Raw genomic sequence first — 27368 nt, 5'->3', positions numbered from 1 at the left:
ATGGAGGGAAGATCATATGAGGAAAGGCTGAAGGACTTGAGGCTGTTTTCGTTAGAGAGAAGAAGGTTAAGAAGGGACTTAATTGAGGCATACAAGATGATCAGAGGATTAGATAGGGTGGACATTGAGAGCCTTTTTCCTCGGATGGTGATGTCCAGCATGAGGGGACATAGCTTTAAATTGAGGGGAGATAGATATAGGACAGATGTCAGAGGTAGGTTCTTTACTCAGAGAGTAGTAAGGGCGTGGATAACCCTGCCTGCAACAGTAGTGGACTCGCCAACACTAAACGCATTCAAATGTCATTGGATAGACATATGGACGATAAGGGAATAGTGCAGAGGGACTTTAGAAGGGTTTCACAGGACGGTGCAACATCGTGGGCCGAAGGGCCTGTACTGCGCTGTAATGTTCTATGTTCTATTGTGGTGCAGCTCCATGCTGCCAGGAAACCCCTGGGCTGCCTTAAAATGGAGAATCCCGCCGGTGAAGAATCCCGCCCTTTATCTTTTGTATTAATGGCACCTAACATGATGGGGATCAATCACACTATGAACAGAGGTTTACCTGGTTGTATAGAAGATGTGCAGGTTAGGTGGATTGGCCATGATAAATTGCCCTCAGGGTCCAAATTGCCCCTTAGTGTTAGGTGGGGTTTCTGGGTTATGGGGATAGGGTGGAGGTATGGGCTTGGGTAGGGTGCTCTTTCCAAGAGCCAGTGCAGACTCGATGGGCCGAATAGACACCTTCTGCACTGTAAATTCTATGAAATTCTATGAAATTAGAATAATGATCTGCTGCTAATTACACTGTGCATTCTTTTGCAGTTTTGCCTGAAGTGAGCAAGAGAGACATTGTGTTCCTTATTGATGGATCAGACAATGTTGGGAACACAAATTTAATTCTTGTCCATGATTTCATCAGAAATATAATTGAGAACCTGAATATTGGAAGTGACCATGTGCGAGTGGGCCTAGCACAGTTCAGTTACAATGCAAAAACGGAGTTCTATCTAAATACCTACACATCAAAAGCTGAGATTCTGCGTCGTGTCAAAGGACTCAAATTGAAAGGTGGCACAATACTCAATACTGGTGCAGCACTGGACTTTGTCTTTCAAAACCACTTTACCAGTCAGGCAGGAAGCAGAAAAGATCAAGGAGTTCCCCAGTTTCTGGTGCTGTTCACTGGCGGTAAATCATTGGATGCTGTTAAGCCACAAGCAGATGCACTGAAGCGAGCTGCCATCGCAACCTTTGCGGTTGGAGTGAGAAATGCAGACCTAGCACAGCTACAAGAAATTGCAACTGACCCCAATCTGGTTTTCAGTGTCAAGGAATTCAATAATTTGCCAAATGTACAGGAACGGGTGATGACACCATTGTCAACGCTATCTGTTCCAACTGCTGGAGAGTCAACTAGAATTGCTGGAGAACCACCAGTTACTAATGAAAAAGGTACACAAATTGAGTTTTTTTAAATTTTAATTATTTTTGCGTTACTAGTGCTAATACTTCTAAAGGATTTTTAATTGTCTTTATAATAGACTTGGACCGTTTTCATTAGAAAGATGGAGGTTGAGGGGCATGGATAGAGTGGAAGGGCAGGAACTCTTTCCCAGGGTGGAGGGGTGAGTCACTAGGGGGAATAGTTTTAAGGTCCATGGGGCAAAGTTTGGAGGAGATGTGCGAGGTACACAGAGGGTGGTGAGTGCCTGGAATGCACTGCCAGGGGAGGTTGTGGAAGCAGACACATTAACAGTGTTCAGAAGGCATCTCGACAAATACATGGATAGCGTAGATATAGAGTGGTACGACACTAGGAAGTGCTGAGGGTTTTGGCCAAGGGTGGTATTATGACTGGTACAGACTTGGAGAGCCGAAGGGCCTGTTCCCTGTGCGGTATTGGTCTTTGTTCTTTGTTCATTGTTATTCATGTAACTGCATTGAGGTAGCAACTTAGTTCAAAGGTAAAATTTTAAATACAGATTCACAAATCACTAAAAAGTAGTGATGCAGATTAAATTTCACAAGGAAAGCAATCAAAGCACTGGGTTCCTTTCTGGAGGGATTGAACTGAAAAGTGGAGAAGTTAAAGTTTATTAAACTGACACCATACCTGAAATAATATGAACAGTTCTGGTCTCTGTATTATAAAAAGACAGTGCAGTACTGCAGTCGATGCAAAATGAATTTAGCAGACTGACATCTGAAAGGCTAATCCAATCAAGTCAAATTGAATAAGCAAACAACTTTTCCTCAAGAAAAGAGACAACTGAGAGGTGACCTGGCATGGACTGTAAGATTTTAAAGGGGTTCAGTAAAGTGGATATAGAGATGTAGAGAGAAATGTTGGGGCGTGGGGGAGGGATTATAAATATGAGAGCTGGAGAATGAAGGTATCATAACAGCTGCCAGAATACTGGGCTTGACACTACCATAGAAAGCATCCTATCTGGCTGCATCACAGCCTGGTATGGCAACTGCTCGGCCCAGGACCACAGGGAACTTCAGAGTCGTGAACACAACCCAGTCCAGCACACAAACATGCCTCCCATCCATTAACTCCATCTACACCTCCCGCTGCCTGAGGAAAGCGGGCAGCATAATGAAAGACCCCTCCCACCTGGCCTACTCACTCTTCCAACTTCTTCCATCGGGCAGGAGATTTACGAAAGTCTGAGAACACACATGAACAGACTCAAAAACAGCTTTTTCCCCGCTGTTACCAGACTCCTAAACAACCCTCTTATGGACTGACCTCATTAACACTACACCCCTGTATGCTTCATCTGATGTCGGTGCTTATTGCGTATCTTGTGTTGCCCTATTATGTATTTTCTTTTATTTTCTGTTCTTTTCATGTACTTATTGATCTGTTGAGCTGCTCGCAGAAAAATACTTTTCACTGTACCTCGGTACATATGATAATAAACAAATCCAATCCAATCCAATCCAATTCACTACCTATGTTCACCAATCAGTTGGAGATTGAGGGAATTGACTTTCAATTCTGGTATTGGGTAAAGTTAGCTTGTGAAGCCCAGAAGGTATTATGTATGCACTATGGGGAAGCCAGCAATCCTAATGAAGCTATGCGTTTGCTCTGTCTGCTTATCTCTGGCAATAGAGAATGAAAAGTAGTTAGTTGCCTCAGAGGATGAAGCTTCAGTGATCTACCTTACACAACAGTCGGACAGCAAACTGTGAGATGTTATAAATATCAAATTAATTGCCTTCCTGCACAAGCCTGATTCTGGGGAACAGGCAGTGTCTCCCAAAAGATGATGGGATGGAGGTGCACACATGCTTAAGGACTATGGCAAATAAACCACATCAGACGTGATTCAAATGCAAGTGAACTATATTCACAAAAATGTGATAAGTGTAACAATCATAGTGCAAATGGGCAACCATCTATGAATTCAGAGGTTCTAATTTTTTCTATCCCTACCATTTCTCCGAAGTGCTTCTCCAACATCTGCAGCAAGGGTGGAGGCAGCCTGCTGACCAGCTGGTCCTGTTGTCTTGGATGATCTTGGCAGCCGTCCTCTGGTGGGCCTTGACCTCATTTGGCTCCCTCGACGGTGACAAGAGAAGGTTAAAGGGAAGGCGGTCACAGGCAAGAGTCCTGAGGGATGGTACCTAGGGTGTCCAACTGCCACTCCCCCTCACTTTGGGCATCTAAGGGCCCCTGCCTGACTCCTTGAGGGGACGGGCCACCTAAAGGGAGATCAAGCTGTGGTGCTCCCTCTCACAGAACCACTGTTCATTCATGTCCATAGAAATAGAGTGAAGGTCTACTTGCATCTTCTGCTGAATCTGTTGTGCTTGGTTCTTTATGGAGTCTTGTATCCTCCCCATGGGACCTCCATGCACGCACTTCATCAGCCAGTAGGCCGCTAGTCTACTCCATCTCATGTGCCACTATGTAGAGGGCCTCTGACATCTCTGCCTGATGTTCCACTACCTCTTGCCGCCTCTCCATCATCATTGGAATGGATGTGTTTATTGTTGCGTGTACCGAGTCCAGTGAAAAGTATTGTTCTATATGCAGTTCAGACAGATGATTCCATACATGAAAAGTAAATACATAATAGGGCAAAGATAAAATACACAATGTAAATACATAGACACAGGCATCGGGTGAAGCATACAGAATGTAGTACTACTCAGTGGAGAAGATGTGTGAAGAGATCAGTTCAGTCTGTAAGAGAGTGGTTCAGGAGTCTGGTAACAGTGGGGAAGAAGCTGTTTTTGAACCTGTTAGTGCGTGTTCTCAGACTTTTGCATCTCCTGTCCAATGGAAGAAGTTGGAAGAGAGAATAACCCAGGTGGGAGGGGTCTTTGATTATGCTGACCGCTTTCATCAGGCAGCAGGAGGTTTAGACAGAGTCAATGGGTGGGGGGTGGGTTCGGTGTTTAGGACTTTGAAGTTTCTTACAGTCTTGGGCTGAGCAGTTGCCATACCAGGTTGTGATGCAGCCAGAGAGGATGCTTTGTATGGTGCATCTTTAAAATTGGTAAGAGTCAATGTGGACATGTCGAATTTCCTTAGTTTCCTGAGAAAGTAGAGTCGCTGCTGCGCTTTCTTGGTGGTAACATTGACGTGGATGGACCAGGATAGATTGTTGGTGATGTGCACCCCTAGGAATTTGAAGCCGTTAACCATCTCCACCTCGGCCCCATTGATGCAGACAGGGGTGTGCAGGATACTTTGTATTCTGATGCCATAGTTGTTCTAGTTCTGACCCACTATGGTCGTGTCATCAACAAACTTGTAGATGGAGTTGAAACCAAATTTTTCCACACAGTCGTGTGTGTACAGGGAGTATAGTAGGGGGCTAAGTACACAGCCTTGCGGGCTCCGCTATTGAGGACTATCGTGGAAGAGATGTTGTTGTTTATCCTTACTGATTGAGGTCTATGGATCAGAAAGTCGAGGATCCAGTTGCAGAGTGAGGAACAAAGCCCTAGGTTTTGGAGCTTTGATATGAGCTTGGCTGGGATTATTCGGAAGGCTGATTCCAGAGACCCGTTATTGGACATGAATCTAACAGGTGATTCTTCCCCAGCACTCCTCCAAGTGTTAGTCAACTCAGCTGATGCTACCTCCTCCTGCTATGGACATGTGTTCATGCAGTAACCACCATAATGTGAGATCCTTTAATACGCACTGTGTCTCTGAGCTGGTGGAGGGTGCAGACATCTGCTGTAATGCCTCTACAGGGGCACTTTATTCCTACACAATGACCTTAATCCTCTCCAGGTTTGTTTGTGTGCTGGACAGAGCTTCATCACCTTCAGGCCCTGACCTCTTTCTGATGGTGCCCATAAGTGAGAGAGGAGAGAGTGAGTGACGGCATGAGCTGCCTCCAACATGGAGGAATGTGTGACCCTATGACATGACTGGATGGAGGGTGAAAGCCCATCTCTCCATCTCTGCAGCCTCTGCTCCCATGCTTCCCTGTCAGCTGGGCTGTCTGTTCCTCCAAGTTGGTGAGGTTTTTGAAATGTGGCCGGTCCCTTACCATCTTCTCCCTCTCTCTCTCTCTTGTCATGGCTTAGCTTTTCCTGCACAAAGCAAGAATAGGTGGCTAAGAGCAATAGGGTTTCCTGTATCTTACTTATGCTTCTACCCTTACAAAATCTCCAGATGGATTCTGGGGCAGCACCCTCTCGAGCAGTGAGATAGAAGGCTAAGGTTGACAGCGGCATGTTATTAGCAGTGCTTCCTAGTGCCCTCAACATCTGACCCTCCCCTCACCCACCTCTCCGCAGACAGCCTGTGAGCTCCCTCTGTGAAAAGGTCAGGGACCCACAGTTGCCTCTCCACTTGAAGATTAGATGGACTGCAGTGAGGCATCACCTTATCACATTTCCACTAAGGTCCATGTCCCTTGCACCATTCAGTGAGGTGAGTTCAGGCTTTGCTTACCCTGATGGAGCAGGTGAGGCCACTCATTCATTTCCTACACTGCAGGGCAGTCTGCTGTTGCATGCCTTGAGTACTGACTGCCCTGGAAACTTGCTCCCATGTCAGGTTCATCTCCTTGCTTGGCCTACCCCTCCCATCCTCCAAATAGAAGACATCCCTCCCGGTCTCCACTTCATTGAGCAGGATGCCCCAGGAGGCTTCCCTGAATTTGGACACCGGAGCTCCCTGTCCTCCTCGGACCTTCTCCTCCTTGAATGTTGGGTAGATTGCTGCCTGGATGCGTGGCATACATTGGGAAACCCCCAAATGTATAACTAATGAGATTGGGGCCGGGTGATACTGTTCACATTTCCAGTGGCCTCTGCGGTGGGAAACACTCCACATCGTTGCCCCTGTCATGGGATTTAGTCCCAGGAGGGAAACGTCTGTCCATAAAGTTCACCTTCACAGCCACCGACTATGTGGCTGTTGCCCTGCTGTTCTACAGTTGTAGCTGCAGCAGTGGCAGATCTCAATGAAGACATCCTTACTGAAGTGCATATGTCTCACACATTTTTACTCACTGAGCTTCGCTTAGGAATATTAATCCGTCAACACACAGGCCAGATGCAGCCAACTGGCTGGGACCCTTGGCCTTCTACTCGCTTTTCCGACATTTTGAACTACTTTGACAGCCTCTTCTGATTACCTTAGTCATGCTGGCATGCAAGGCCAATGCTTAGCCTTACCAAGTTTGTTCAGAAACCTTGAAGTTAGTAAAAATTCCTTCAACTCCTGCTACACATTAGCAAAGAGGATGCACCAAACATTTGTAGAATTGTAGAAACAGGCAGAATAAAATATCTGAACTGTAGGTAATTGATAATTCCTTTGAATAGCATTGGTAAAATAGAATTGCAGCTAAGTTCTCCATGTGAGGTTAAGACAACGATGTTGAGCTCCAAAATGTTACTTCTGGAATCAAATCAGCATTGTATGTTAATTGACATTATTATCTGATTGTTCTTCATACTTATGCTGGACAATCACTGTGTCCATACTAATACCTACATCATAAGATATCTGGCACGATTCTCCCTATGCTCCAAGGTTGCCATTTTGGAGCATTAAGGCCCCTTGTACTACATGTAATACATGTGTTATATTATGTTCCTGGACCACACCCCAAAAGTTGCTAGGATACCGGACAGAAATCCCAATAGTTTATTTAATTTTTAAGACTGTGAGGAAAGGATATTTCACTCCAGAAGTAATTCCGATCATAAATAGGGATATGGTGTATTAAAACAAACTGTATTACCAACACAGTATTACTAACTTTAACATTATAAAGAATGACAATTGCTTACAATTGTCGGTTAAACAATGCTTAACAATGAAATGAAACCCTCCTAACTGCCATCTTTTACCTGGCATCCCCCTCAAGGTCATTGGTGTGAAGCGCACTCAGGTCATGGGTGTGAAGCACACTCAGCAGACAGACAAGAGTCAGACTATGGCATAAATTGAGGCATACAGAGCTGAGCTCACAGCATGTTATCATCACCATCCTGCCTTGGGGGTGAGGTGGACCAGTTTAAGGGGTGGGGGGCACGGGGTGGAGGTAGGAAGGCGAGAGGGGAGAGAGATGATGGATGAAGCCATGTCATATGGGAAGCAGGTGAGGATGAGGGCCTTCCTGGTCCTCCGGGCTTGCTGGACACTCGTCGCCACCTGTCCTCCACCCTCCGGCTGGTCCCGTGGGTCCTACCTTGGGTTGTCCTCCAGCCCTTCCTGGTCCAGCTCCTCTTTGATGGCCACATGTTCCTGTTCATCAACATCCAGCATGTAGCTCCACCCATTGTGGAGGGCACAGCAGATCACCACAAAGATCACCCTCAGGGGGTGAGTGTGTATTGAAGTACACCACCAGAACGGTCGAGTCATTGGAACCTTATTTTCAGCAACCCGATGCACCACTCAATGACAGCCCGGGTGGCCTCATGGGCCTCATTATATTGGGTCTCTACATTGGTCACCGATCTCTGAACTGGCATTATCCGCCAGGCCTTAACGGGTACCCCTTATCCCCAAGAGCCAGCCAGCCAACCTGAGCTGTCCCTTGAAGATACTGTAGATCTCTGAATGCCCCAGGATGTAGCCATTGTGCAGACCTCCTGGGAACCGTGCACACACATGCATGATCTTCATGTCGTGGTCGCTGATGAGTTGGACGTTCAGGGAGTGGAACCCCTTCCTGTTAATAAGGGATGCTGCCAGACTGCTCGGTGTGTGCAAAGCAGCATGCATGTCATCTATTACCCCAGACTCATCCAGACTCAAAACATTAGCTCCCTTCTCCCTCCACAGATGCGGTCAGACCGGCTGAGATTGTCCAGTATTTCCTGTTTTTGTTTCAGATGCCAGCATCCACAGTAATTTTCATTTATGTTATAAACAACATCTCCAGTGTTAGTCAGAGAAGAAATCCTGGAGCTTCATAAATCTTGGTACTCATCTCTGGGTTGCCCCAGACTGTTATTAGAGACATGGGCTGGATTTAGCCCCACTCCGGCGTGAAAATGGTGGTCCATTACGGCAAGAAAAATGGCGCAAAACGACAACCGATTCCCCATTTTGCTGGAGGCTAGCAGGGAGGTAGAGTAGAGCTCGCAGCTCTAAGTGCCGATATAGCCCTCAGCACTTCCGGTTCCATGGCCGCGCATGTGCACATCGGCAGCCTGCAGAGGCGCGCCATGCTCAATCAGCCTGCGGATCCGGACCGGAAACTAGTGTCCCCCTTCGGCTGCTCACGCGCCCCAGACCTCCCGCCCACAGTGCCCCCCAGCCCCGAATGTAGCCTCCCCTGCCCGTGGATCTGCCCTCCCCCGACTGTGGCGGCCTCGGGCTGAGTCCGCAGCCACCATGATGGTTTGAGCACATGTAACCCACGCCTTCGGGAACTCAGCCAATCGGGGATGGGGCATCACGGGGCGGGCATCAGGCCATTGCCTGAGGCCGTGGATAATCGGCACTACGCACTCTTACAGTACGCCGCTTTTCAGGGGGCGGAGAATCAGAAAACCGGCGGCACATCCGATATGGACGTTAAAACGGATTCTTCACCCCGTCACCGAACGCTATTTCATCTCCGGGGAACGGAGAATCCAGCCCATGATACAGGTACATCAAAGCCCCAGTAGGTTGTACATGATCCTGAATGCGTGTTAGCATGAAAAAACTTTCCCAATCTGCCAATTATTCACACAAAGCCACATCAGAAATAAAAGCTTTTCTTATTGTTGAGCAGCCAACTATTCTCACTGAAAATATACAATTGCAAATTTTCACCATGCAACGCTCATCATCAGTTCCTTTGGCTCAGTCTAAATATTAAAAAAAAAACATTTTTCCAAGCAGTTTCAATCAAACATACAGGGCGAAATTCTCCGACCCCCACAACGGGTCGGAGAATAGCGGGAGGGCCTTCCCGACATTTTTCCCGCCCTCCCGCTATTCTCCCCCACCCCCCGCCCAACTCCCGACCCGAATCGCTGCCGCCGTTTTTTTACGGCCGGCAGCGATTCACAGCTGTTCGATGGGCCGAAGTCCCAGCCCTTTACGCCGTTTTTACGAACGGCAAACACACCTGGTCTGGCCGTTCGTAAAAACGGCGTCACAAACTCGCTTTTCATAACCATGGCACCGATTGGCACGGCAGTACCACGGCCGTGCCAAGGGTGCCATGGGCCCGTGATCGGTGGGCACCGATCGCGGGCAGCGGGCCCGATGCCCGCGCACTCTTTCTCCTTCCGCCACCCCGCAGTATCCATTCGCGGGGCGGCTGAGGGGCAACCCGGCCCGCGCATGCGCGGGTTTCGCGCAAATACGCGATGACGTCATCCGCGCATGCGCGGGTTGGAGTCTTCCAATCCGCGCATGCGCGGCTGACGTCATATGATGCGTCAGCCGGCGCTAACTCCGGCAAGCGGGCTTAACGATATTCGTTAAGCCCGTCATGCCGGAGCCTACGGCGTCGGGGGTGCTAGCCCCGACCGGGGACCAGAATCGGTTCCCGGTCGGGAAGGGGCGCGCTGGCGTCAAACCCTCCCGGGTTTGACGCCAGCTTTACGATTTCTCCCGTTTTGGGAGAATCGCGCCCACAGAATGTCATTGTGTGAGGGACTTGAAAGTTTGCACTTTCTGTAACCTAAGTAACCTGGTAATTGAACAATAATGGTTTAGATGGTTATGGTTGGATGTTCTTTCTACATCTCTCTGTGCATTTAATCTGATGGTGGAGTAGTGAGTTATGACACTGAACTTAACAGCTCTTGAGAGAATTATTGGGGTGGAGAAAAAGACATGCTGAATTCCTGCATCCACTAAGCCGACTTTCAACATCCAAATTTTGAGTTAGTCCGTCACCCATGTGTTTCCTTAATCTATAATTCTAATTTTGGTGTTCAAACCCTTTTATAGCTTCGCATCTCTTTCCCTCTGTAACCTCCTCTGTGAGCTACTCTAACTCTGGCCTTTTATGCTTCCTGCACACCCTTTGCCATCGATTGCTAGCCTTGGCTTCAGTCATCGAGGCCCAACCTCTGGAATTTCCTCTCCAGGTATCTCCAAATCTGTCTGATCCTCTAAAAACCAGGGGCGGGATTCTCCGATCCCCCGCCGGGTCGGAGAATCACCGGGGGCCGGCGTCAATCCTGCCTCTGCCATGTCCCGAAGTCTCCGGCACCAGAGGTTCGGCGGGGGTGGGAATTGCGCCGCGCCTATCGGCGCCCCCCCTCACCCAGAGATTCTCCGGCCCGCGATGGGCCGAAGTCCCGCCGCTGTCATGCCGGTCCCGCCGACGAGAATCAAACCACATTCCTTACCAGCGGGAACAGGTAGCGCGGGCGGACTCCGGGGTCCTGGGGGGGGGCGCGGGGCGATCTGGCCCGGGGGAGTGCCCCCACGGTGGCCTGGCCTGCGATCGGTGCCCACCGATCAGCGGGCGGGCCTGTGCCGTGGGGGCACTCTTTTCCTTCCGCCTTCGCCATAGCTTTCACGATGGCGGAGGTGGAAGTGACCCCCTCCCCTGCGCATGCGCGGGGATGACGTCAGCAGCCGCTGACGCTCCGGCGCATGCGCGGACTTCCGCCGGCCGGCAAAGTCCCTTTGGCCGCGGCTGGCGTGGCGCCATAGGCCGTTCCCGCCGGCCGGCGGGGCGCCAACCACTCCGGCGCGTGCCTAGCCTCTCAAGGTTAGGGCCTAGCCCCTAAAGGTGCGGAGACTTCCACACCTTTTGGGGCGGCCCAACACCGGAGTGGTTCACGCCACTCCATCCCGCCGGGATCCCCCCCCTGCTGAGTAGGGGAGAATCCCGCCCCCACCTCTTTTGATTTTCTTTTACTCTCACTATGCTCCAGTAAAGTCCCTGTGAGATATTTTACTGGGATAAAGGTGGTTTATGAATGTAATGTTTTGCTGTGATGTATAAATTTTGATTTTCGACTTTTTCTTTACATTTCTAATTAGCTTCTTTAGCCAGGCAGCGAGATATTGTCTTCCTTATTGATGGCACTCTTGGAATGGGAAAAGCATTTCCTCTCGTCCGTGCATTTCTGATGAGAGTAATCCAGGAGCTCGATATTGGACCTGACAAAGATCAGATTGCTGTGGTACAATACAGTCATGACCCAAAAACTGAATTTGAACTTAATACTTACACAAGTAAAGATGAGGTTTTGGCTGCAACAACACAGCTCAGACGGAAAACGGGAAGAGTCCTCAACACTGGTGCTGCACTGAACTATGTAACAAAAAATGTCTTTATCACATCTGCTGGGAGCAGACGTGATACTGGGGCTACCCAGATTCTAGTGCTTATCACTGCTGGAAAATCCAGGGACGATGTTGGACAAGCAGCATTTGCAGTAAAACGAGCTGGTATAGTGCCCATTGCTATCGGAGCCAAGAGTGCACATTCTGCAGAGCTACACCAGATAGTATATTCTCCTGATTTTGTTTTTGTACTTCAAACCTTTCACAATGTACCAACCATCCAACAACGGTTAATATCGATATTGAAACAGGTTTCTGTTGAATCACTTGAAGGTAAGGATATTTTTAATAACAATTTGTGAAAAGGAAAAGATTAGTTCTGATAAGCAAGGATGTTTGTTTCAAACTGATGGAAAAGACACAATCATGCACAGTACATTGCAAAAACACAAATGAGGATTTAATATTATACCCGGTAGCAATTGGGCATTCTTGGGTTATACAATAATCGGCATTAAGAAATCTAGGCCAATGTCCATTGTGGAAAACATCAACAAAATTAGAGAAGAAAGGAAGACAAAGCAAAAAGAGCAGGAAGTCCTTGGGTAACATTGTTCACTGTGATGTGATAAACGGGGTTAGGTTACTGGGAAAAAATTTTGGAATATATATTTCCACACCAATATGTATATTGACACTTTCAAATAAAGGAAACATTTAAAATGTCAACAATAAATTTACCCGAATGTGAGGAAGCCAAGTGTGGATGTGAACATGTCTCATTTAGGGGAATGGATGAGTGGTGGTGGAATTGGGTTTTACTGGAGGTTGGGATAGCTTTTTGTCGGGCTAGTCAGACTCTATGGGACATTATTTGAAGGGTTCTTTGCAGTTAGGATTTTATAGAATTTTTCCAGGCCAGCTGTACTCCTGTTTTCCCCCCTTTTCCCAAAGAGCTTCCTGTAACACTTGACTTCCTTTTTAATGCTTCTGTTGCTCTTGAACTACACGCTGCCAGGGTTTCTCCATCGAAAATGTCTGTTGCCTCTTCAAAATTTTTCAAGTCATCATCAAGTGATCTTGCACTAATTATCTTCCATAGAATCTCTACAGAAGGAGCCCATTCAGTTCTTTGAATCTGCACTGATCCTGTAAAAGAGCACCCCACCTAGGCCCATTCCCCCACTCTATCCCACGAACCCCATACCCCATCTAATCTGCACATTTTTGGACACTAAGGCTCAATTTATCATGGCCAATCCACTTAACCTGCACATCTTTGGACTGTGGGAGGAATCAGGGGCACCCAGAGGAAATTCACGCAAACACGAGGTGAAAGTCCAACTACAAATTGAAGCGGTTAGATAAACTTTGATTGTTTTAACTGTTACTACAGAGGTTGAGGGGCGCCCTGATACAGGGTTACAAAATTGTGAGTGGCATGGACAGAGTGGTTAGAGAAACGCTTTTTTCTAGGGTAGAGTGTCAATTACTAGGGGACATAGGTTTAAGATGCAAGGGGAAAAGTGTAGAGCAGATATGCGAGGCACGTTTTTTACACAGATGGTGGTGACTGAGCGTGCTGCCGGGGAAGGTGGTGAAAGCAGATGCAATAGCAATGTTTAAGGGTTATCTTGACAAATACATTAATAGGATGGGAATAGAAGGATAGAGACTCCAGAAGGGCAGAAGGTTTTAGTAGACAGGCATCATGGTCTGTGCAGGCTCGGAGGGCTGAAGCACCTGTTCCTGTGCTGTACTGTTGTTGTCCACACAGGCAGTCAACGAAGGATGGAATTGAACCTTGGATCCTGGTGCTGTGAGGCAGCAGTGCTAACCACTGTGCCTCTACATGAGGTTTGCATGGCTCGACTACGATGGTTTGGGGGGATATGGGGGAAGACAGGATAAGGGAAGGGGGATATGGGGATGAGGATATGGGAGAAGGGGGGATATGGGGGTAGGGGGATATGGGAGGAGGGGGGATATGGGGGTAGGGGATACGGGGGTAGGCAGGATATGGGGGACAGGGGATATGGGGAATATGGGGCAAGGGGATATGGGGCACGGGGGAATATGGGGCAAGGGGGTATATGGGGAAAGGGGATATGGGGAGGGGGACATGGGGGAAGGGGGATATGGGAGAAGGGGAAATGTGGGAGGGGATATGAAGAAAGGGGATATGGGGGAAGGGGGATATGCGGGAAGCGGGATATGGGGGAATATGCGGGAAGGGGGATTTGGGGGAAGGGGGGATATGGGGAAGGAGGGATGGGGGAAGGGGGAATATGTGGAAGGGGTTATGGGGGGATATGGGGGAGGGAGAATGGATAGATGAATTGTTTATTGTCACGTGTACCGAGGTACAGTGAAAAGTATTTTTGTGCGAGCAGCTCAACTGATCATTAAATACATCGTAGGGCAACTTAAGGTATATAATATAACTACATAAGCACCGGCATCGGATGAAGCATACAGGGTGTAGTGTTAATGAGGTCAATCCATAAGAGGGTCATTTAGGAGTCTGGTAGCAGTGGGGAAGAAGCTGTTTTTGAGTCTGTTTGTGCATGTTCTCAGACTTCTCTCTCGCCTGCCCGATGGAAGAAGTTCGAAGAGTGAGCAAGCCGGATGGGAGGGGTCTTTGATTATGCTGCCCGCTTTCCTCAGGCAGCTGGAGACGTAAATGGAGTCAATGGATGGGAGGCAGGTTTGTGTGATGGATTGGGCGGTGTACATGACGCTGAAGTTTCTTGCAGTCCTGGGCCGAGCAGTTGCCATACCAGGGTGTGATGCAGCCCGATAGGATGCTTTCTATGGTGCATCTGTAAAAGTTGGTAAGGGTTAATGTGGACATGCCGAATTTCCTTAGTTTCCTGAGGAAATATAGGTGCTGTTGTGCTTTATGGTAGCGTGGGTGGACCAGGACAGCGTTTTGGAGATGTGCACCCCAAGGAATTTGAAACTACTAACCATCTCCACCTCGGCCACGTTGATGCCGACATGGGTGTGTACAGTACTTTGCTTCCTGAAGTCAATGACCAGCTCTTTAGTTTTGCTGGCATTGAGGGAGAGATTGTTGTCGCTGCACCACTCCACTAGGTTCTCGGGGATATGGGGGAAGGGGTGATATGGGGGAAGTGGATATGTGGGATATGGGGGTTATGGAGGAAGGGGGATTTGGGAGAAGGGGAATATGGGGGAAGGGGGATATAGGGGAAGGGGGGATATGGGCGAAGGGGGATATGGGGGAAGGGGGATATGGGGATGGGGGATATGGGGAAGGGGGATATGGGGAAGGGGGATATGGGGGAAGGGGGATATGGGGGAACGGGGATATGGGGGAAGGGATATGGGGGAAGGGGGGATATGGGGGAAGAGAGAATAAGGGGGAAGGGGTATTTGGCGGAAGGGAGGATATGGGGAATGGGGGGATATGGGGAAGGGGAAGGGGGAAAGGGGGGCAGGCAGTGGGGGTCTCACTTGGCGCTGCGCGGCGGGCGGCCATTTTGCCAGGTCTCGGGTGGGGCCGTCTTTTGTGCAGTGACGCCACATGGCGTCATTGATGGCGCATGTCCGTGATGGGTGACGCCATCACGAATGGCGTCACGCTTATACTAGCCCATTCCCGGCCGAAGAATTTGCAATGTTTCGGGGAGCCCGTGGGGCGAGTGATTCACGCCGCTTTTGGCGCCTGGTTCAGTCGATCGCGTCGATTCACGGAGAATCCCGCCTGTGCTGTTAGGTACCCGAACAGGTGCTTGAGTGTGGTGACGAGGAGATTTTCACAGTAACTTCATTGAAGTGGAATGTAAGCCTACTTGTGGAAATAAGAAAGATTATTATTAGATTATTATTATTAAAGGTAAAACAGATGAGATAAGGGCGATGATTGACACATGTAATTATGTTATAGCTATCACAGAGACATAGGGCGGGATTCTCTGATCCTGAGGCTAAGTGTTGACGCCGTCGGAAACAGCATCAACAGGCCACTAGGAGCAGCGATCCTGAGCCGCACAGCATGGCACTGGAGCGCTTCATGCAACTCCAGCAGCCGATACTGGCGTCAGAACGGGCGCCGTGGCTCCGCACGTGCGCGCTACGGTTGCCGTGAACTCGTGCATACATGCTAGTTGCCTTCTCCGGGTGGCCGCAATGCAAGATGGCGGAGAGGAGCATAGGCCCCCACGAGGAGAAGCCCGTCCACTGATCGGCAGGCCCCAATCGCGGGCCAGGCCATGGTAGAGGTCCCTCCCCCCCGGGGTTGGATCCCTCCTCCCCCCCCACCAGCCTGCCCCCCCCCGCAACATGAACACCGAGGTCCCGCCGGGTAGGACCACACGTGAATGGTGCCGGCGGTACTCGGCCTATCTCGGTGGGCACTTGGCCCATCACACGCGGAAAATCACTGGGGAGCCGCGTAGAGCGGCCTCCAACCGGTGTCGCATGAATCGTGCCCACCGCCCGGTGATTCTCCGACTCGGCCCGGGGTCGGATAATCCCGCCCATGGTTGCAGCTCAACATTCAGGATATAGAATATTCGGGCAAGACAGGGGAGGGGGTAAAAGTGGAGGAGACATTGCATTATTAGTTAAGGAGGCAGTTACTGCATTAAGGAGAGATTATATTTCTGCTCGGCGATTGTGTGTTGTTGTGCAGCCTTCAGGATGCACGACAATGCAAAATCACCATGCAGAACCTGATAGCCAACTTCTGCACGCATGAGTATGGCCTCAACCGGAACATTGAATTCATGTCTCACCACATTTAACTGCATTTAACCCCCTCCCCCCCCCCCCCCCTCCTCCCCCCCCCCCCCCCCCCCCCGACCATCTGGCCTGGGCTTGTGAAATCTACCAACAGTCCTGGTTTGAGACAATTCACACCTCTTTAACCTGTGATAATCCCTCTCTCCCTTCGCTCTGTCTGGACCTGTAAAGACTTAATTATCTGCAAAGACTCACATTCAAAATATTATCTTGCATAATTGACTTGTCTTTATATGCTGTGTTTGTGCAACTGACCTCTGCACTCACCTGATGAAGGAGCTGCACTCCAAAAGCTAGTGATTCCAAATAACCCTGATGGACTTGGTGTTGTAAGACTTCTTACTGTGCCCAATCCAACGCCGCCATCTCCACATCATGACTTTGGAAGGAGTCATTTGACCAGGAAGTGTACTATGGAAGGTCTGACACTGGGAAGTTCTGGAGAACAAAGGGAACTTGACATATTTGTCCATAGACCTCTGAAGTCAGAAGAGCAGTTTAATAGGATGGTGATAAAGGCATATGGGACATTTGCTTTTATCAATCGAGGCATAGATTACAAAAGCAGGGAGGTCATGATGGAGCGGTATAGAACTTTGGTGAGGCCATAGCTGGTGTACTGTGTGCAAATCTAGTCACCATATTACAGGAAGGATGTGGTTGCACTGGAGGGGGGGGGGGGGGGGGGGGAGGGGGCAGAGAAAATTCACTAGAATGTTGCCTGATATGGAACATTTAAGTTATAAAGAGAGTTGGATCGGCTTGGGTTGTTTTCTCTGGAACAAATACTTCGGCATGACCTGATTGAGGGGCATGGATAGCCAACAGCTGTTTCCCATTGTTGAATGCGCAGTCACAAAGGGACACAAGTTCAAAGTGAGGGGCGGGAGGTTTCGGGATGATTTGAGGGGAAACCTTTTTACCCGGAGAGTGGTAACAGTCTGGAATTCACTGCCTGGGATGGTGATAGAGACAGGATGCCTCACACCCTTTAAAAAGTACGTGGATGAGTACTTGGCATGTTATAACATTCAAGTCTATCGGCCAAGTACTGGCATGTGGGATTACATGAGCAGGTCAGGGCTTTTCATACATCGGTGCAGATTCGATGGGTTGAAGGGCCTCTTCTGCACTGTAGTGTTCTGTGATTCTATGATTCTTCAACAGCATAGCCATGTATTTGAAAACATTCTGAGGGTTTCTGGCTCTATCACTCTCATAGACAGCGAGTTCTGACCCTCACCACCCACAGGGTGAAAATATTTCCCCTCAAATCCCCTCTGAACATTCTACCTCTGATGCTAAATCTATGGCCTCCAGGTTAAGGACCCTTCAACAAGGCTTTTCTGTCCATTCTATCCTTACTACTCATGATTTCTTCACTTCAATTAAATCTCAATTCAGCTTCTCCTGTTCCGAAGGAAACAACCCCGACCTATCCAATCTTTCCTCATAAAAATCCACCAATTCTAGCAGACTCCTTGCATAACTCCTCTGTATCCTCTTTTCTATAGTGAGAACACCAAAACTCAATGCAGTATTCCAGTTGTGACCCAATTAATGTTTAATGCAGTATAACCTGCCGGCTGTCAGATGCTATGGCTTGGCTAATAAAGACCAATATTCCATATATTTTCCTGATCATTCTTATTGATCTTATGTGGTTGGCACATAAAACACCTTCAGAAACTGATCACAGAATCCCTACAGTGTAGATTGAGGCCTTTGGGCCCATTGAATCTGCATCGGCCCTTCAAAAGAGCACTCTACCCATGTCCGTCCCTCCCCCGATCTCATAACCCCATAACCGAATTTGGACATTAAGGGGAAATTTAGCATATCTTTTAGCTGTGGGAAGAAACCAGAGAAACCCACGCAGACACGGGAGAATGTGCAAAGTCCACACAGACAGTGACCCAAGGCCAGAATTGAACCCTTATCCCTGGCGCTGTGAGGCAGCAGCGCTAAACACTCTGCCACCACGCCACCCCTGGGTCACCATGCCGCCCCTTGTATCTCTTCCTCATGAAAGATATGGGTGCAGTGTGCATTATTTAAAAACAGTGATGTCATTGCCTGCAGGAATAAGAACCAGGATTTTCAGGATGCCAGAGTTTCCCTTCCTACCATGCCAAGAATTGGCAGGGAACACATTGCGGCCAACACTGCCTGCCCCACAGTGATTTCAGGTGCGAATGAACATTCATTGGATGGAGGCAGGATTTCTGCCCCTAGAACTCACCTTTGAGAGCTGCCAACATGTCTGATTGATTGGTAACTCTCTTGTCTGTGCGGCATCAAATGCTGCAGTGGGCAAGACTGGGTCTGCAACAGTCCACAGAGCCTAAAGGCCTCAATTGGGGCAAGAGGGGAGGCCGGGCTGGCCGTGGCTGAGGCCACACCTACTCCAGCGTAAAGCTGCAGAGCGGGAACCCAGCAGGAACCCCTCATCCACAACCCTGGCAACACAGGAGCATAAAATCCTGCCCCGGGCCTTTTGCTGCCTGCCACAGTTTAGTACTTATGTATTCACAATTCTTCTTTTGAACCCCTGCCCAAGGTTGTACTGCACTGGAATAAGTCTAACAAGCTTTAATTAAATCCAGAAAAAGGGCTTCAGAGACTGAAGTGGAGATTTATTTCTTGAAGGGGGCGGGGAGCAGATGCTAGTTTGATGTTGCATTGCCAACTTCAAAGCCAGAAGCATAATCAATCCAGAACACGAACTAAAGTAACCCATGAGTTTAACACGCACATGGGTGGAGAAAAGACAAGAAAAAAAAGACTGGAATTTCATTACGAATTTTGAGGAACAGGTGAAGTCCCTTTGATCAGTTAACTCTGTGACCCTCAATTTCTCCTCTCTCCAGAAATACATTTAACTGTCTCAAACCCCTTTGGAAATGTTTTCAAAGGCGCGTCAAGTTTCGTTGCTGGCTGAAAGTGGAAGCCCAACCCAGCTCCAGTGGACAGGGTGATCCATAGAATCCCTACAGCGCAGAAGGAGACCATTCGGCCCATTGAGTCTGCACCAACCCTCAAAAAGAGCACTCTACCCAGGCCCTCTCCTCCACCCTGCCCGATTAATCCCACCTAACCTGCATATTTTTGGAATGTGGGAGGAAGCCAAAGCACCCGGAGGAAACCCAAGCAGACATGGGGAGGATGTGCAAATTACACACAGTCACAGAATTGAACCCGGGTCTGTGAAGCAGCAGTGCTAACCACTGTTCCACCGTGTCATTTTGCCAGCAGTAGCCAATTAACAGGCTGCCTCCAAGGCCTCCTTCCAATTGAAGGTGCAACCTGTCCTCTAAACCTGCCCACCGTCTATCGGCCTCAACAGTGGCACCGCGAGCAGAGGCCAGTGCTTCGGTTTCATCATCAATGCTGAACTATCCATGGAAGACATGAGCTTTCCGGGGGGATTCTGGGGACGGGTAGACTGGCCAGAATAAGTTGAGCATGGCGGGTGGGGCAGGGGGGAGGCAGGTGGACGGCTAAGCTGGCCTGAATGAGCTTTGCACTCCGGGTAGCATGTTAGGCATTGGGATGGCAATTATTGCCTTTGTGGGGCATAGACTCTACAAAAAGAGGTTGTGTGCGATATTATATATGGAATTGCTTTATGCATATCATCACACTTACCTAATTCCTTTTTTGAAAGTCATGACTGAATTTGCCTCGACCATCCTACCAGTCTTTCAGGCAGTACATCCTACATCTTAACCACTTGCTGCATAAAAAGATTTCCTTTGTTATTTTTGGTTCTTTTGCCAATTGCCTTAAATCCTCTGATTCTCAATCCTTCTGCCAGGAGCGGTTTCTCCCTATCTAGTCTGTATAGACCCTTCATATCTTTGAGTACCTCTACCAAATCCACATATCCTGCTTTTCCACATGCAAATATATCCTCACAACAGAAGTCCCTGGAGCTGTTGCACAATTTCTCTTCTGTACCTTCCCTAAGGTGTTCATGTTCTCCCAAAGCTTGTCCAAGGTACCCAGCCTGTGAAACCCCGAACCAGGTATCAAAATTCCTGCCAAAAAGTTGAGTTTCAATGGAAGAATCTGAATGGGGCTGCCCCTCCAATAACAGGCCTGTTCTCTCCCATGTGCACTGAGGGAGAGAAACAGTCACTGACTGAAGGAGCAGCGAACATCAGCATTGATGGGACTGCTGAGCACTGCCCAGGCAAAGAAAGTGAAGGTGTGGTGGAGCTGGAGGCAGGGAAGAAAAGCAATGGAGGAGCTGGAGCCAAGGGAACCACGGCAGCATGGTAGCATTGTGGATAGCACAATCGCTTCACAGCTCCAGGGTCCCAGGTTCGATTCCGACTTGGGTCACTGTCTGTGCGGAGTCTGCACATCCTCCCCGTGTGTGTGTGGGTTTCCTCCGGGTGCTCCGGTTTCCTCCCACAGTCCAAAGATGTGCAGGTTAGGTGGATTGGCCATGATAAATTGCCCTTAGTGTCCAAAATTGCCCTTAGTGTTGGGTGGGGCTACTAGGTTATGGGGATAGGGTGGAGGTGTTGACCTTGGGTAGGGTGCTCTTTCCAAGAGCCGGTGCAGACTCGATGGACTGAATGGCCTCCTTCTGCACTGTAAATTCTATAATTCTATGAACCAAGCAATGGAGGAGCTGTTGTTCTGTTGTATTTTCTGGCATCGGGGCTCCTTTTACGACATGTGCTTTTTCTTTCACTGGGTGCAGGCCATCTGTATCGACGCAGTATCCTTAGCCTGGAACACGCACTTGTCTCTCTTTAGGCAAACCCCTGCTTTGGAGAATATCCTTCTGTCATAATATACACACAGATGTATGATGGTGCACAGACAGGCAGTGATTGACCACAGGATGACCAGTGAATACACAGAACACAGCAGCCAATCACCAGACAGGACACAACCACTATAAAGCCAGAGGGCACTCGTTTTCCCGTTCTCTTGGGATCCAACCACTGAGACAGTCAGAGCCAGTGAGCAACAACCAGACATACACCATGTGGTAGTAAGATAGTCTGGTCAGGTTAGCCTCAGGTCTCCAGTCACGTCAGCATAATGTCAACCCAAGGTTAAAGTATGTATGATAATTAAGAGTTCAATAAAATCGAGTTGCATTTCTTCAAGTGTTGGAAGCCTGTCTCTCTCACTGCTGCAGTAAACGCAGTCCTCGCAGACCCACCTTACCCAACACATCATGGTACCAGTGAGTCATTCTCGGGTTTGGCGGACCTACCTTGAGATAGTCTGCCTTTGACCACTCTCACTGCTGCAGTAAACGCAGTCCTCGCAGACCCAGCTTACCCAACACATCACCTTCTTGGTGTTTTTACTGATCATCTACTGTGATCAGTAAATTGTACAGATACACTGCTACTTTGGGCAGTCAGTGGAAGGTGTTCTCCATTATTCTCTGAGCTATGGGTAAGCTGTAGAGCCACCAAAGTGGAACCAAGTATATTCACACAATCCCTTGTGGGTGACATATTTCCGCATTGCTGTATTAAGGACTAGCTGGAGGTATGCAAGGCTCATGTCAAGTCTTGAGGATGCATGGCTTCTGGCAAATTTTGTGTATAGGTCCTCGATGCCCGGCATGGGGCACTGGGCCAAGCAAGAGACTCTGTTCACTATCATCTTGTAGTCGCCGCGAAGGCAGACTGACTTGACCGGCTTCAACACCAGGACCATCCGTGCTGCCCATCCACGAATTGGACAGGGTGTATGAATTCTAGGTTCTCCAACCGCAGCAATTATAGTCTCCACCCTTGTGAGTAGGGTGTAGGAGACCAGTCATACCTCCTTGTTGACATAAATTTTCGCCTTGGCCCTTTTATTTTCCAAGGATCTCATATAAGTTACAAGTTGCTAGTGCCCATCTTGAAGATCTGCTACCAGTCTAGGCAAAGTTTCTGCAATCAATCTCAACCTAAAAGGCTGGGTCTGGTCCTTGTACCACAATCAACTGAAGTCAGACCATCTGTTGTCCGTGGGTGACCAGTGGTCACAGTGGTTCCTATGATTTTTAATGGTTTCCCTGAATATTTCGTCAATCTGGTCCTGGTATTGCATGAGACTAGAGGCAGGATGCGGCTCCTGTGTCATCCTCCATGTCTAAGGGGTGACCATTGACCTCAGAGCATAATCCAGATCGGGGCCATTTTAAGGGCGGTGATGCAGTTCAATCGTATCAGTTCATCCTTCAGGCTGGTTGATGTGTAAGGTCGTGGCTTGAGGTGGCTTCATCTTCTGGCCAGGCAGGTACACGCTCTGCCGATTCTTGCGGTCTTAGCTTAGGTGTGTCCTAAGACTGCATATGCAGAAACTCTGTGAGTGCCTCCTGTAGTCCTCCGGCGACTATCTATCTCTATTGGCTCCTGGGCGTCGAGCTTTGTCTAGGTACCATATGCCTGACTGTTGACCTAGAGGCAGATGGGTCATGTAAATGAAATCCCTCGGGGGCATAGTTCTTCTATATTGGGTTGTCCAATGCTTTGGGTACTGTAATTGATGAAATACTGGAGGTGCTGGACCCCTTTTTCAGTGATTTTGCGAGATACAGCTGGTTCAATGGCTTATTTTAGATGCAGGGTAGGTAGGCTCTGCCAATAGTTTCCCCTGAGCTGCTACTTTATTTATTCCACATACTAATCGATCTCTGAACATCTCTTGGAGGAATGGTCCATACTCACAATGTCCGGTTAGTTTCCGGAGTCAAATTAGGAATTCTGTTACCAGTTCTCCAGGGATTCCTCTGGCTGTGTTTATTGCTCAGTGTGCTTTTACTTAATTGCTCTGTTTTAATAACCTTTGCTCTAGAGTCGCCAGGTATCTTTCTGATACCACCACGAGGTTCAAAGCCAAGTACTGCTCAATGACTCAATACACCAGTTAGTCAGTTTTAAATCAAAACACATTTATTATACACACAGTCAATCACTACTCATGCATATAACTCTACTTACTAGACTATCACTATAACTAAACTACTGTGGGCAGCACGGTAGCATAGTGGTTAGCATCAATGCTTCACAGCTCCAGGGTCCCAAGTTCGGTTCCCGGCTGGGTCACTGTCTGTGCGGAGTCTGCACGTCCTCCCCGTGTGTGCGTGGGTTTCCTCCGGGTGCTCCGGTTTCCTCCCACAGTCCAAAGATGTGCGGGTTAGGTGGATTGGCCATGCTAAATTGCCCGTAGTGTCCTAAAAAGTAAGGTTAAAGGGGAGTTGTTGGGTTACGGGTATAGGGTGGATACGTGAGTTTGAGTGGGGTGATCATTGCTCGGCACAACATCGAGGGCCGAAGGGCCTGTTCTGTGCTGTACTGTTCTAAAATCTAAATCTAAAGGCCTACACTTAGCTTTGGAGGTCAGGTCAGAGGAACAATGGCCTTTGTCCGGTTCTGAGTCTGCAGGTTTCAAGCTGGTATGGAATAGTAGCGAGGAGCGCCTATCTCGTAGCGTGCATTGACTGGAGACTTACTTGGTTTGTGCAGCTGCTAGGCAGGTCTCTTCTTGTTGAGAGTCACGGTCTACTGGGGCTGGTTTAGCTCACTCGGCTAAATCGCTGGCTTTTAAAGCAGACCAAGCAGGCCAGCAGCACGGTTCGATTACCGTACCAGCCTCCCCGGACAGGCGCCGGAATGTGGCGACTAGGGGCTTTTCACAGTAACTTCATTGAAGCCTACTCGTGACAATAAGCGATTTTCATTTTCAAGAGTTCTTTTAGAGCTGCTAAGAGAACCTGCCAAGAGAGCCTGCCAAGAGAGCGAACTTAACTTGGGGACTCTACTTTATAGTCCCCAGCGGTTTCGCGCCCTTTTGGGTGGACCCCGGACCTGGCCCCAATTAATTGGACCCAGTCCCAATCGTTTGAATCGATTTCTCCAATACTGGAGCTGTTCCCTGATCGCTGGGTGGTTCCTATGTGTCTGTTGACCTTCCTTTGTCCTGGCTCCCGCTGGCGCCGGGGAGTCTAGTTTGGTCCTGATTGCTTCAATGTTTCTAATTGTTTCTGGGGATTGCTCATTAGCATGTAGATGGCTACTGGTTTCGGTTCTGGCTGGGTTCTGCAAGTCTTAATACGCAGGAAACCTTACACCTGCTTGTTTCCCTGTGCCTGGCCAATTTTCCCTGCATTCTTTGCGGGCCTCCATTTTGGAATCGGGAAGTGGCCACCCCAGGTGGCTACATATTGAATCTATATCTATGCCGTATTACGGACGATCTCAGCTCATGCTGGTTCGCCTTAGTTCGATGAGTTCATTGAAGAACTTTGAGTCTGGGGCTTCTGGGTAGGTAAGGCTTTTGATGATGCCGAACAGTGGAGCCCCACAGGCAGTCAGGAGAATCATCTTCTCTCAGTCTTCTGCATCCATGCCACTTGCTCGAAAGAAATATCACATTCTTTTCACATATTGACCCCAAATCTCTACATCTGCTTTATATGGCTGTAACTACTTCGTGAACAGCACACATACATTGACACTCTCACAGTCTGGACATTTTTATTACTTACTGTTTTTTAACTCAGCAATTTATTGCCATCACTTTGCTGAACTTTTGCTCAGTAATTTTCTCTTTCCTTAAAACCTCAACTTTTTTTGAAATTCAGTTTCTTGTTGTGCCAAACTTTATCATTCCAAAATTTGCCCATCAGCCCCTTGAGTGAGACTTCCCCCAAGCAAAAGGTTTGGATAAGCCTGTCCTAAAATGTCCAGCCTTGGATACAACACTCCAATTCTGGCCAAAGACATGCTTTAGAGAGGTTCATCAGACTTCCTTTGCTTTTGAACATTTATCCTCTATTTATAAAGTCTAGGATCACATCCTTTTTAATGCTTTCCCAACCTGCCCTGTCACCTTCAATGATTTGTATACATTTACTGCCAGGTCTCTCAGAATTGGATACTTTAGTTGACCTTCCCTCTTGTTCTTCTGACTGAAATGTATTACTTCACACTTCTCAGTGTTAAATTCCATTTGTTACCTGCCTGCCCATTCTACCAGCCTATCTCTGTTCTCTTGAGGTATATCACTGCCTTCTCACATTACATGATACCTGCAAGTTTTGAATTTTTGTTCTGTACACCCAAATCCAAGTCATGTATCACAAAAACCAGTTGTCCTAGTACTGCCCTGGAGAACACTAAAACTAGAACCAGAGGACACCATCTCAGACTAAAGGAACGATCCTTTAAAACAAGATAAGGAGGAATTTCTTCTGCTAGAGGGTGGTGAATCTGCGGACCTCTTTACTGTGAAGGCCAAATTATTGAGTGTCTTTAAGACAGAGTTAGATAGGTTCTTGATTAATAAGGGGATCAAGGGTTATGGGGAGAAGGCAGGAGAATGGGGATGCAAAAATATCAGCCATGATTGAATGGCGGAGCAGACTTGATGGGCCGAGTGGCCTAATTCTGCTCCTATGTCTTAGAACATAAGAACTAGGAGCAGGAGTAGGCCACCTGGCCCCTCGAGCCTGCTCCGCCATTCAATGAGATCTTGGCTGATGTTTTGTGGACTCAGCTCCACTAATGTCTTATGTCTTATGGTCTAACACCACTGTGAAAATAATCCAGTCTGACAAACAACTGTTCAAGACCACCCTCTGTTCCTGATTACCAATTTTGAATTCTTGTTCCAGGGAGGTATAAAGTATCAAACAGACAGACAATAGCATTGAGCCAAAATGCACAAAACATGTACCAAGGGAGAAGTTTGTCTTTGTTATTTGTTGAAAAATCACAACTTTGAATATAAAAATGCATTGATGTGTTTGCTATTGATTAAAAATTGATTGCCCAAGATAGATATGAATTGTTATTTTTCACTCAGTGTACATCACAATTTGTACTATACCATTGTGAATCTACATCAGTTATAAAGAGTAGGAATGGTAATTTAAGTGTTCTTTTGTTTGCTCACAGGTCAGCCTCAATGAATAACAACATACCAGACTGTCGCACCTGTGGATTTTTATGTTGCATCATTCAAGACCGTCTCCATACGTTAAACTACAGAACGATAAGGATAACTCACTTCACAATCAAAACAACATGAAAACAAACTATCTTTGGAAACCATTATTTTGACAATAATTTTCTAAATATCTTCATGTTTTCAACTAGCAGTGTGAGATTGTATCTATATATCTGGCTTATTTTATAAAATTATTAACAAATTATAGTAAGCAGAATCACCTGGGAAAATGATGGACACCATGTAAGGAACGAGGCAGCAATATTCACCCAGCTTCAGTGAATTGCTCCCACAACAGGACATTTTAGATTTTGAGAGATTGTGGTTGAAAAGAATAAATGGTTGAAAAGATGATGGCTGGATGCTATCTCAATCATGAATCATTTTTCTTTTGGGTTGTGCATAAACGCCAAAGCTCATCAGCTACTCCTCAATGTGGTTGGTATTTTCAAATCCAATTTTCTTAGCTGCCTGCCTGCTCAATAAATGATCAGACTTTCTCTTCTACCCCATTATCTCTTTGCCACCATTGGGCTCCAACAACATTGGAAACCAGCTCTCCCACAAATTGGGGTTCAAATCTCCTCTATGCCATCAGGGACTTCCAAAGTAACAGAAAAATTTTGATTTTAATACAAAACAGTTCAATTACTTATTAAAGGTTTGATATCATTTTGATATTCGAACTAAACAACTATTCTCCTCTTTGATTTTCAATGGGGGAAGCAATAGGGGCTGGTTTAACACAAGGTTAAAGAGCTGGCTTTTAAAGCAGACCAAGGCAGGCCAGCAGGATTCAATTCCCGTACCAGGCTCCCCGAACAGGCGCTGGAATGTGGCGACTAGGGGCTTTTTACAGTAACTTCATTTGAAGCCTACTTGTGACAATAAGTGATTTTCATTTCATTTCAATTATGAACATGGCGGTG

At 47.8% G+C, this 27368-nt stretch overlaps 1 protein-coding gene across 4 annotated transcripts in view; it reads left to right on the top strand.

The window, feature by feature from the left end:
* col6a3 (collagen, type VI, alpha 3) overlaps positions 1–26813 on the top strand; it is a 294343-nt gene extending 267530 nt beyond the window's left edge. For all 4 annotated transcript variants that reach the window (XM_038788414.1, XM_038788411.1, XM_038788403.1 and 1 more), the window contains 3 exons: positions 828–1457; positions 11446–12024; positions 26388–26813. In XM_038788414.1, coding sequence (XP_038644342.1) covers positions 828–1457; positions 11446–12024; positions 26388–26401 — 1223 coding nt within the window. In that variant the 3' untranslated portion in view covers positions 26402–26813. The remainder of the gene's footprint in view (positions 1–827; positions 1458–11445; positions 12025–26387) is intronic.
* The last annotated feature ends 555 nt before the right edge of the window (positions 26814–27368 follow it).

The sequence above is a fragment of the Scyliorhinus canicula genome, chromosome 2 (genome assembly GCF_902713615.1).
Source record: "Scyliorhinus canicula chromosome 2, sScyCan1.1, whole genome shotgun sequence".
Taxonomy (NCBI): Eukaryota; Metazoa; Chordata; class Chondrichthyes; order Carcharhiniformes; family Scyliorhinidae; genus Scyliorhinus; species Scyliorhinus canicula.
This window is presented reverse-complemented; position numbering and strand designations above follow the sequence as displayed.